Source organism: Echinops telfairi, unplaced genomic scaffold (genome assembly GCF_000313985.2).
Source record: "Echinops telfairi isolate 266 unplaced genomic scaffold, ASM31398v2 ScPeMD7_7424;HRSCAF=8462, whole genome shotgun sequence".
Classification (NCBI taxonomy): Eukaryota; Metazoa; Chordata; class Mammalia; order Afrosoricida; family Tenrecidae; genus Echinops; species Echinops telfairi.
The window spans coordinates 42,958,329-42,970,578 of NW_022111324.1; the positions used below are offsets into that span (position 1 = coordinate 42,958,329).

At 39.9% G+C, this 12,250-nt stretch overlaps 1 protein-coding gene across 1 annotated transcript in view; it reads left to right on the forward strand.

Moving 5' to 3' along the window:
- PTPRC (protein tyrosine phosphatase receptor type C) overlaps positions 1-12,250 on the forward strand; it is a 139,921-nt gene that overhangs the window by 103,573 nt on the left and 24,098 nt on the right. The window contains exons 14-21 of the mRNA XM_045298091.1: positions 2,760-2,868; positions 3,019-3,053; positions 5,836-5,945; positions 6,504-6,594; positions 6,681-6,757; positions 10,201-10,237; positions 10,328-10,425; positions 12,060-12,185. Coding sequence (XP_045154026.1) covers positions 2,760-2,868; positions 3,019-3,053; positions 5,836-5,945; positions 6,504-6,594; positions 6,681-6,757; positions 10,201-10,237; positions 10,328-10,425; positions 12,060-12,185 — 683 coding nt within the window. The remainder of the gene's footprint in view (positions 1-2,759; positions 2,869-3,018; positions 3,054-5,835; positions 5,946-6,503; positions 6,595-6,680; positions 6,758-10,200; positions 10,238-10,327; positions 10,426-12,059; positions 12,186-12,250) is intronic.

Below are 12,250 nucleotides of genomic sequence, written 5' to 3' on the forward strand. Positions count from 1 at the left end.
TCGCAGGCCAGTGGGTGGGAAGTCTTGTGGATCCAGTGGCATTGTAAGCATCTCAGCACTGGCAGGGGTCTTCATGTGGCTTCTCCAGCTCAGGGGACTAGTGTAGCTCCATGTGTCTTATCAGCTTCAATGTCTCGCAGGGAGTCAGCATGCGTCCTGCCTCCAGCAAGCTATTTATCTCCTGAGTGCCTCCAAATGAGGCCATCAAGCTGTGGCCCAATTGACAGGCTAAATTCTACCCCTTCACTCTCATGTCTCAAATTGACAACAGATTATGTAACTACCAGCATAGATATACTCTTTCCCTGATTTACCTAATTGAAGCTAATACAGATATTTTTTAATAGCAACAAGATTACTGTTTATTATTTTTTGAAAGTATTTTAAAAGCTTTTATCAAAGGAATGGTGGACTTGGTTAAAAGAAATAAAATTTCAATAAATAAAATCATAGTTGTGTCATACCGCTCCTTACTCTTTGTTCTCCTCAACAAAGTAACCACTTTGAACTATTTCTATGTTCAGTTCTTATAGTTTCCCATATATGTAACAACTTTTATATGCTGTTCTTTCTAGAGTTATTAATATTGCCTTTCATATGATCCTATTGATATGGAAAAATAGTACTCATGCACGGCAGTAAACTTCTCCACTGTACTTATTCTAGAGGGAAAGCCTAGGGATTGAAGCCTCTGTTTGTGGTCTCAGCAAGCGTAGGCTATTTCCGCTGTTGTCCTTGCTGTTTCTCAGTCCTCTCTTACACACATGCACTTACATCACAACCCAAAAGATTCTAGTTCACAGCAACCCTATTGCACACGTACAATCACTCCTCCTTTCCAAAGTCAAGAGGAAGATACATAAAGCAGCTCATTTTCCAAGCTCCTTTATTAAGTTCTGTGGCAAGTTTTAGTCCTTTCTGCTAAGATTTGTAAGATAAGAGCTCTAGTGTTGAGTGGCATCCACATACAGCCAGGCATCTGCGATGCTGTTTCCCTGGTGGACTTCCCTTGTGGATCTCCTCCAGTAGGGAGGGCTCCATTGCATTGGCAGATTAGGTAAATACATTTTAGTTACGTCATATTTCCATAGGCCACAGAGGGAGTCAAGCAGCGCAAAGCAGCCTGGGGTCTCCAGCATGAGAGGGGGCCACGTTTGTTGTGGGGGACCCCCCCTCACCCCCACCAGCTTCCCACAAATAGTAGCCAGGCTGTGAAAGGCTGGTGCTTATACTGCTCAACACTCGGCCATTGAAACTCCTAGAGAGCACAGAACTCCTCTGACAAACCTGGGTCATCCGGGGTCAGAGTTGATGTGCTGGTACCTGCTTGTGTTTTCTAAGAACACCTTATGCCTAATCACCAGATAGCAGCACCCTGAGGGAATGCTACCATTGATGCAGTTTCTCCACAAATGTCCCTGTCCAGATACAGTCTAGGTCACGGGTTGGAGGGACCTTTTCATCTCCCGCCCAAGTCCCTGTTCCTATTTATGATTTGACGGCATAGGTTCCCACATGTTTGTGTCGCTAACTCCCGTCCTTTCCCTGTGGGCCTCTCTGCCTTATCTGACAACTTCCTCAAGGTTGGAATTTGATACATCCTGCACTCCCCAAAGCCCTTCCTTTTTCACCTTGACAGCTTTTGTCTTCTAAGCTACTTTCGCCTATGACAGTAATTGTTTATTTTTTGACATCCTCACTAGAAGCGACAGTCCATGAGAACAGGGATCTTTGTTGATTCTGCTCCCGAGAGAGCCTTAAGCCCCTAGAATAGTTATAGTGGACAGTGTGACTCAAAAAAAATTTAATAGTTTATAGTTAGTGTATGCTTAATGTCTTCTAGGCATTGTGATAAGTGTTTACTGACAATCAACCAATTCCATTTCATTTTAGGAACAAAAATAAGAATTCTGGGCAGGTCCAATTAGGGAGGGATAAAGCTAGGATTGAAACTGCATCATGACTTTGCTGCATTTGCACTGCCTAGGAAAAGCATACAAGTCATTAGGCAGGGTTTTTCCAGCACACCCTTTTGTCTTATCCTAACTAGCATGATGTATACATTCTCCTAACAGTTGAAGGAGCATTGTAGAAGGAAGCATGTTTTTTCCTTGGTTCGTGCATTGTATCTTCAAGGAGTTCTACGGCATAGTGGTTGCATCTTGGGCTGCCATGTACAAGATCAGCTGTTGGAAACCACCCCTGCCCTGCGGGAGAAAGGCACGGCTTTCTACTCCTGAAAGCCTGACAGTCTCTGAAACGTCAGGGGGGGTGCTTCGCTGTCCTGTAGGGTCACCATGGACCAAAATCAACTTGGTGGCAGTGAGTGCAATGAGCAGATGAGAGTCTCTCCAAGTGGGCCAGAATCTTCTTTGATCTCTTTAGGAAGATACATAGATATAGACAGCTGAAGCTGAACTTCATAGATGCCCTTTGAAAATCAGAGTAAGAAGACTACCTCTAGTTTCAAGATGAAGTGAGGAAAAAGAGAATTACATCTAAATGAACTTATTTCATAGAGAGACAAGAGACAGTATTTAGTGGGAGGAAAGAATTTTCTGTGTCCTAGTTGCTCTCTTCAAATATAAAATGTTTTTGTTGGTTCTACATAGTCTGTGTGACAAGTTCAAAGTCAGGAATTTATTGCATTTGGTCTTAGTCTAAAACCATAAATGAAAGTGCTTTACAGGCGTTCATTCAAAGAATCTGGCAACCTACTGGCTGTAATAAGCTCTCTGAATGTGTTTTTTTTTTTCTAGATAATTCTAGTGCACTGATTGCATTTCTGGCATTTCTGATTATTGTGACATCCATAGCCCTGCTTGTTGTTCTCTACAAAATCTATGACTTGCATAAGAAAAGATCTTGGTAAGAACTGCTTTCCAAATGTAAAAATAATGAAAGTATTAATTAATAGCAATGGAAGCACATATCCATGGGGGCAGGGATGGAACCAATGAAGTGAAAAGTGGGAATTCAGAAAACAAATCTAGAAATGTATGTTTCCTGTTTCCACAGCAATTTAGATGAAGAACGGGAACTCGTTGAAAGGGGTAAGTGTGCAGATTTTTACTGATCAAAATTCATATCTGTGCATTTCAATTAATACAGTTTAAACAAACAAGTCGGTGTTTTTGATTTAACCCAAATCTGTTGAGAGGTGCCCTGGTGTCATAGGGGGCTACATGCTGGGCTGCTAACCACAAGATCAGCAGTTTGAAATCTCCAGGTGCTCCATGGAAGGAAAATGAGGGGGCTACTTCTGACTCTGCCTGTAGAGGGTTAGCAAGACTATAAACCCTTACAGGAGCAGACAGACTCAGTATCCTGTGGAGGGGCTGGTAGATTTGAGCTCCTGGCCTTGTGGTTAGCAGTCCCACAGCAAACTCCCAGGCCCACGACGGATCCTTATCCTTCCCAGGGCATAACACATACTGCTCCAGGTGCTCGAAGTCACAGAAGGGCAGGCAACAAACTCTTCCCTTAAAAGGTTTCAAACCTAAGAGAGGAAAATCGAAGTGCTGACAAATATTACAGTCCAGGGATAAATGCAACAGACGGATGTGTGTATTCTGCTAAAGAATCGAAAGCAGACAGCCCCACACGGGCAGGGGGAGATGCCAAATGTTTCAGGAAGGCGAGGAAAGGTCAGACTGACCTGTGAGGGAGCGGGAAGAGCACGGGAAGTCACAGAGAGGAGAAGGAAGTAAAGCTCCAATCCCTGTAAGCTTGGGAGCTGGAGGAGGGTACTCCCGCTGAAGGCGCAGGTATGCACAGGGCAAGGGGCAGCTCTTTGACTTAGGGGAGGGAAAGAAATTCCTTTTCTATTAAAATCCTTTTTTTTTAAGACATTTTAGGAAGAGGGATTAAATTTAAACTATGGTTAAATTTAAACTATGGTTAAACTAGGGATTAAATTAAAACTATGGGTTAAACATAAACTATGGTTAGTAACAATAAAGATGATGGTTTTATTTCTCATGTTCAAGAGAAGATAGCTTTCAGAACTTTTAAAGCTTGCTTCCAGTTGTCTTTAAGGGCTTTTCCATCTCTAGGCAGATGTGTAATATTGCCATCTGATATTGGATTATTTATTCATTCATTCTTTTCTTGATTTATCGACCCTAGATAGAACGTGAACTTTGTCACGGGAGAGATGTTCTGTTTTGTCATTCACGGTCTCATCCTCAGTACCTCTGAGAATATATGGAATGTGACACACATATCTATGACTAACTAAATAAATGAGAGTTCTGGCCACTGATTTAGATGCAAGGGAATGAAAAGGCAATGAATACCTAAAGAGAAGGGAATCCATTTTGAAGGAGTTAAGTTTCACTTGAGAGCATCAGAATGCTAACTGTCCCTTCAAATACGTTGAACTTTACGTAGACTCATTAGCCTTTACCTCAGTTCCCAAGCCAGGAGGTGGTCCTGCCCACCTCAGAAACCCAAAGAAACAATGAGTTGATGGTGAATATGATCATTGTGATTGGGTAGGAAGTTTACACACACAGTGAAGAAGTGTATGTTTAAGCCTCAAGGACAATCACCTTCTTTGTTAAAAAAGGGAAATTTAAAAAGAGTACTGAATATAAACACTCATGGCAAATGGGAGAGTAAGAGAAACATACTGTCTACCTGTGTGACAGCTCCATTTTCTGCTTCATCTAAATTCGTTGCTTTTCAAGACCCACATATGATTATAGCTCTTGATTGTTGATATGTATTTTTTCTTCTTGATAAAGTATTTAAAAAACGTGTATGACAAATAATGTGTTTCCCACTTTTGAGGCATTATGCATATGACTATTTAATGAACTGGTGTAATCACAATATCAAATTAGGTTGAGTTTGGGTAAAAAGTATCAATCATATCTTCTTTATTTGCATGTTTGAAATGTTTTATAAGCTAAAATGAACATAATAAAATGTAATCATTGTGACACTGGTAAATAAGTACGGTAATTGCTATAAAATACATATAAGCAAAAAAATAAGAAGTGTTGAGGTCATGGCACTGATGATAGATGGTTTGGAACCGGACATGTAAGTGCTTGTTCTATAGGCCGAGATAATGGGGAATGTCCATGAAATCATGTCATGTGCTTTGGGACTTATTCATGCATAAGGTATGAACAGTGAGGGCAGAAAAAAATTCTGGGTAGAACAAGTCAGATAAGGTTCTAAAGGACTCACCTAACACTAAGCAATTAAATTGTAGCCCTTACTCTATTGGAGCACCAGCAAGAGTGTTTGGTTGAGGTTCGCTTTCCTAAGAAGAGTTATGTTCACATATTTGAATTCCAGTAAATTAACCCATGGCAGTTAGTCGTGAGGTTAGTATGCGGGGAGAATGGAGACTGGAGGCAAGGGAGAGCCACGGATGACGAGGAGTTGATGAACCTGGCCACTGGCAGAAGAGATGGAACCTATGGTTTATGAGAAGATAAGACCTATCTTAGATAACTTGGAAGTTTCCCTCATCAATTCGTTTGTGAATGGTGATCCTGTTTATTGGGATGTGACACTCTAGATAAAAGGAAATGAGTTTCATTTTTAACATTTTGGTTTTGAGGAGAATAAGAATTAGGTGTGAGAAACAGCTAGGAGTCACTGGGAAAAGATGAACATAAGTCCCACTAGAGGCCTAAGGCACAAGGTTTATCTTATTTGCTTAAGCGTGAATGTTTCTGTGTGAGTGGGGTTTTCCATGTGGACTGTCTGGGAGGAAAGAAAACTCAGTAAAGAAGCTAGGATATAAATGTCATGAAATGTGTATAAAAGTTGAAGGATAGACTTAACCCTAGTCCTGAATCTTTAATGTGCTTAAAGATGATGAGAATCAACTAATGAATGTGGAGCCGATCCACGCAGATGTTTTGTTGGAAACTTACAAGAGAAAGATTGCTGATGAAGGGAGACTCTTTTTGGCTGAATTCCAGGTATGTGCACTCTTGACAAATGATGAATTCTATTCACCTGTCAGGATGATTTCACGTTAAATGCATTTGTACAACTGTCTTTCTTTATAGTTGATCTCACACAGTAGTACGACATAGTCCAAGCAAGTCTACATAGGCCAGAAAGAGACTTGTAGAAGACGGCAAGTTACTTATCATAAAGCTTGTAAATATTTTCAAGTAGTGCTTTATTTATTACTGTATTTATTACTAATCATGAAATTGTGTTAGAATATATTTGACTGATTCATTTTAAGCTATTACTGTCGATGATCATCCAACTATGTGTTCATATACATATTCAAGTCACAAAGTGATGAACACCCTATGAACTCTCACATATAACTATGAACTCTCACATATAATTGAGTATTATTTTTTAAGGAAACAACAAAGTTTTATTTTTCATAATACCTAACAATGTTCATTTAAAATACCATATGCAACTTGTACATCACTGTAAAGAAAATATGTTTCTGAGTGTCGTATTTGCTCAACTGATAACTAGCAAGGGGAGGAATTATATTCTCTGTGTTTCAGAGCATCCCACGGTTGTTCAGCAAATTTTCTATCAAGGAAGCTCGGAAGCCTTTTAACCAGAATAAAAATCGTTACGTTGACATCCTTCCTTGTAAGTATTTATGGAGACTAGAATTCTGTATATTAAAACTACTCGGGTGTTCAATATCTCACTTAAGTTTTCTTTTCTTTGAATAGATGATTACAACCGTGTTGAACTGGCTGAGATCAATGGAGATGCCGGATCCAACTACATAAATGCTAGCTTCATTGATGTGAGGAAAAGGCTTTTTTGCTGTTGGGTGTTGATGAAGATTTTCAATTTTTTTATCTATGCATTTCATTCATCCTTCTTTATCTTTAGAAAATGTTTGCGATCTCGTTAGAAATACTTGGAGCAAAGTACATAATGTACTGATATAAACAACAAAATCACTCCTTGATCTTTCTGTAACCAAGGGCTTTCCTTTATGAACAACAAGACACTAATAATTAACATATTCGGGTGGCCAATTATGTGCTGGATGATTTTTACATGTATCTAGCATAAGAGCCCCATATTCGCCCTAGCCATGTGTCCTATGTTCATTGTGTAGGTGAGAACTGGGGAGCTCTGGCCAGGTAGTTACCTGATGTGGATGCTCCTTGCTGACACAGATCACCTGTTCTTTGTATTTATAGTGTGTGTATTATATGCACATAGTAAAAATATCAGTGTATGGTTGATTTATTGTCCTTTAAAATTTAACTTACCATTTAATTTTTCAATAAGCATCACGTGATTCTCAAAACTTTAAATAGGATAAAAAAGAGACAGATTGATTTAGAATGTTTTCCTCCACTTAATCCTCAATGCACCTCTTGTTACCACTTACATGAAGAGTCCTCTAAGGAGGTTCTTGTTTATGCAGCAAGAGTTTCTTCCTACGCACACAGAGAAATACCATCATCTATAATTTCATTTCCTCTTTGTCCAAAAGTGACAGCATAGCTCTCTCTCACATTGTTCTGTGTCACGCTTTATTCACTGTAAGTGCATCTCTTGAAGATATGTGCTATCATTATAATGAGCAAGGTCTGGCTAGTGTTTTCTGGTAATGATTAGTTAGTAGATACTTTGGGGTGTGAAGGCCAAACTGTCTTTGTTGCAACTATCTGTCTCGACAGGCGAATGACTAACCTTTTAATGACAATTTACAATGTAGTGGTCATCCAAAAACCTGTATGTACACCACCAGGCAACGCTAGACTTGGTGTGCAGGCCATAGTTTGATGACACTGGACAGAGCACTTTCCAACCTCTTTCCATTAGGCTTTTAGAGTAATATGTGGTTGAGCTTCATTATGATTTATTTAATCAGTTCTTATATTAATGATCAGGGTATTAACTGTCATATCTAATATTGCATATCAGGAAAGACTGATGTAGTTTATTGCAATAATTCAGGAAATAATCTTGGTTTCTATTACACAATGAGTTGAGCTTTGGACTGCTAACTGAAAATTTACCTTTCAGAACCCAGTAGATATGCCAACGGAGAAAGAAATGTCAGTCTGCTTTCGTAAAGATTAGCAGCCTTGTGAACCCTATGAAGCAGATATGCTCTCTCCTGAAAGGATCAATATGAGTTGGAATTCACTTGACCACATGGGTGCTCGGTATATCTAGAGGATAAATTCCCTAAAGAGAGATTTGCTAGATCACAGGGCACATGCATTGGTAATTTGAAAGAGGAAGACACAGCAGGAAATCCCATCTGGGCTCAGCTCTGAACCTGCTCCTGGCTCCTGGCTCTTGGGCTTGTATTTTTTGGGTGTGAACACCCTCTGCTGATCGGAATGCCCCTGTGCAGCCCTCCGGCTGCTATGAAGGTCGGGTGATTTTTGTGTGGGCTCACAGCTGACTGGCTGCCCCTCACTGGGTTCTCCTCATAGAACAGTACACAGCTACCTCCTTTGGTGATCTCAGATCTCAGCAGCATAAAGAACTGGTTTTTGGATGTGTCTAGGTTTACTACAACAACAAGAAAGATGGTTCCAAATTGTCCTCCATAGGCATTCGACCCACTTATATTTATTCCATCAGCAATGCAGCAAAGAGTCCTTGGGTGGCACAAGTGGTTAAGGAGGCTATTAGCCGAAAACTTGGCAGTTCAAACCCATCTAAGATGCACCTCGGTAGAGGAACCTAGAGGCCTGATTCCAAAAGGACACAACTGTGAAATCCCTATGGACTGACTTCAGTCCACACACGTGGGTTGGCCATGAGTCAGAAAGGACTTGATGCCAACCAACAGCAGCGATTCAGGGGAGCGCTGCTTTCTACGCAGACTTGCCAAATGATAAGTCGATCAACAGCTTCTCTTTGACAATCAAAGGCATGGCAAACTGTATGCCATGTGTCTGCATGTCCCCAGATTCTCCTGAAAGAAAGAGCAATTAAAAGAGAGTTGTTTGGGGGTTTTGTTTTATCCCACATGAATATATAAACATTTACCGTAATAGTAGAAATTGTCCCCTTTCAAACAATGATATTTTATTTATTAACTTCATCATTTACTTAAAGTATAGCAACATCCAGAAATATATTTTTCCTGTATCAGTCATGCCACATACATCTTCAATATATGTCTTAGTCGAGAAGGAAAACAAGCGAAAACCTCCCCTGTCGAGCTGTTCCCGACTCACAGCTGCCCATCAGTCAGGAGCAGACTGCTCCTGGGTTTCCTGGACTGTCAATGTGCAGGGCAGCACACAATCCCAGCTTTCTCCCACGGGGAAGCAGGTGGGTTTGAACTGCCACCTTCATAGTTTGCAGGCCAATGCTTCACTCACCATACCACCCGGGTTCCTGATCTGTGTCTTAATCATTGATAAATTCCCTTCTAAAGCATCTTATGATTTTTAGTGCCAAGATCCTGGTGACTCTTACGGTAGTAATAATAATAATAATACAGTGTCTTATGTTGTACTATGGGTCACAGTTTCAGTGCTTTCCATGGATTTCTCACAATTTATCTCACAACCACCCCATGAAGTATTCTACATTTTGCATTTTGCTAGTGTGAGCAGAGCTGGGATTTCCCCACCCCCCACCCCCACCACCAATCATTCTTGCCCTAGAGACAATCATCCAAGCCAGTACAGTGTAGTACTGCCTCTTATCAACTCTGTTTGATATTTAAAATTTTCTATATCACTAATTTAATGCTGTCCCTGGAAATTTCATCCCTGGCAACAAATATCATTGTATTTCTTACCTGGAATGGCTATACAAATGGGAGAGAACTTCAGAGAATTAGTTAGAGGTAGAAATGTGGGATATTCCCCAGAGTGATTTGTTGAAATAAATTGAGTAAAAATTCCCAAGATACCTACATGAGGATGGTAAGATTAAACTGTGGCAAATGGTGCTGCAAGCAGTGACAAGAATCACATTAGAAATGTCTGAGTTACTGTTGTAAATGGAGTCACATCCTAGAAGAAAGAAAGCTTAATTAAAATTTTGTTTTTGGGTATATATTAACGATATAAGGTTTATGAATATTGCTTGCCAATGCTAACATGTTGACACACACTTGTCACATTCTAAATAAAATCGCCTTGATCATTTTACATTGCCCTAGAAATGGTGGACATTGGCTCACAGTTCTTCACCTTATAGAATAATTAAGTATTCCTAATAACCGATACACTTTTGTGTATGTGTTTGGAACAGGGTTTCAAAGAACCGAGGAAATACATTGCTGCACAAGGTAATTTATCATCTACTATTCTTTTTTTTTATTGCTTTATGGGATTTTTAAGAAGTTTTGTTTATTAGTTTGCATGTGTTGGCTTCCTAGGACCCAGAGATGAAACTGTTGATGATTTCTGGAGGATGATCTGGGAACAGAAGGCCACAGTTATTGTGATGGTCACTCGATGTGAAGAAGGAAACAGGGTAAGGACCCGACCAATTCCATGGTAGAGCGTTATTCAGGTTTAGGGAAAAGAAAGTGTTGCGCTGTATTTTTTAAAAGAACGTGTTGTTATGTGTTGGGCTGTGATCTGCATGGCTGGCAATTCGAAACCACCAGCAGCTCCACAGCGGGAAGACTGGGTTTTCTACTCCCGTGAAAGCCACAGGGATTTGCTATGAGTCAGCACTGACTCGATGGTAGTGACTTTGTTTTGCGTTTAGTGTAGGGACTTGGTGATTTAAACAGCTCTCTATTTTAATCATTTGTGTTAGACAGGGTTCTTTAGAGATACAAAACCAGATTAATAATCATTATATATAGATAGATATAGATATAGATAGATATAGATATATAACAAGAAATAGTTAAATTATAAAGCAGTTATACAGATAGATACATAACGCAAGAAATAAACAGTTAAATTATAAAGCAGTACCAATGACTCAGTATAATTCAAACTTGTTAGAGAGTTGTGAGACACTGGCAGTCCTTCAAGTCTTGAGGGCCGCCCGGTCGTCCTCTGTAGAGAGGTTCAGGTTATCCCGGCACAGGCAGCAACCAGCAAGGCAGGTCACCAACAGTCAGTCCCCAGCTCCAATTGTGTGGCGAAGCAGATCTTAAAGGAACCTCAAATTACAGCGACACAGTCCACAGGTTAGGCGTCCCACAGGTAGTGTAGCTTGCAAATTGAGGCACAGAACAAGCAAGGCAGCCGCATACTGGTCCGATGATCAGAGTGAGAGACAAGAAAGGCGAGGCTCACTGAGCCATTTATCTCTCCGCCCTGAAATTAATCCCACATTTGTTTATCAGCCAGGCTGGCACAATAAACTAACTGCCTCATCATTGTAACACTTGATTCAAATTTTTGTAAATGACGAAAACTGACCCATGTGTATATCTCAATAGACGTATATATGAAAATTAAGTGTTGCTTGAGTTCTAGTTGACTTCTGTTTTTTGGTGTAAATTTAGTTCATATAAATATGCTAACTTCATAAATGCTTGTGAATGTCTGAACCCTTACTTACTTTAGGCAGATAAATAGTAACTTATACACATAATGCAACTTTAACTAAAAAGCAAACAAACAAACCTACTGCTATTGAGTTGATTGCAATTCACAGTGACCATAAAGGAGAGGAGAGAACGGCCCCTATGGGATTCTGAGACTGCCACTCTGCATGTCTTCCCTACAGAGAAGCTGGTGGTTTCAAACTGCTGACCTTGCAGTTAGCAGCGCAGCTCATAACCACTCTGTCAGCAGGGTTTAGGAAGCATGAATGTCTCCCTGTTCTCCTTACTGAAACAATCCACATGCAACAAATCCCTTTTTTGACCATCAAGGAATACATTCCCTTTAATAGGCTGCTAAGCCTGGGAAGACCATCTTTGTGCAAAGCAGTATGACAGAATTATTTCAAGAGACATTAATGGAAAATGAAATATGTTTCAAACATCATAGCTCAATTGCACATGCAAATAAAGGAGACTATATCAATGGCTTGAGAGCTTCATATGAATAAAGTTTCCTTAATTTTTAATATATATTCAATGAAATGTCTTTAAGTGGGAAAATGGAATCATTGATGATTTTTTTTATGTATGTATACAGAACAAGTGTGCAGAATACTGGCCATCAATGGAACAGGAAACCAAGACTTACGGAAATGTGATGGTAAAGATCCATGACCTGCAAAGATGTCCTGATTATATTATTCAGAAACTGAATATTACAAATGTGAGTTCATGTTGTTACATAATTTTGTTTGGGCATAGTTTTTAAAAATACAGTAATGAAATATT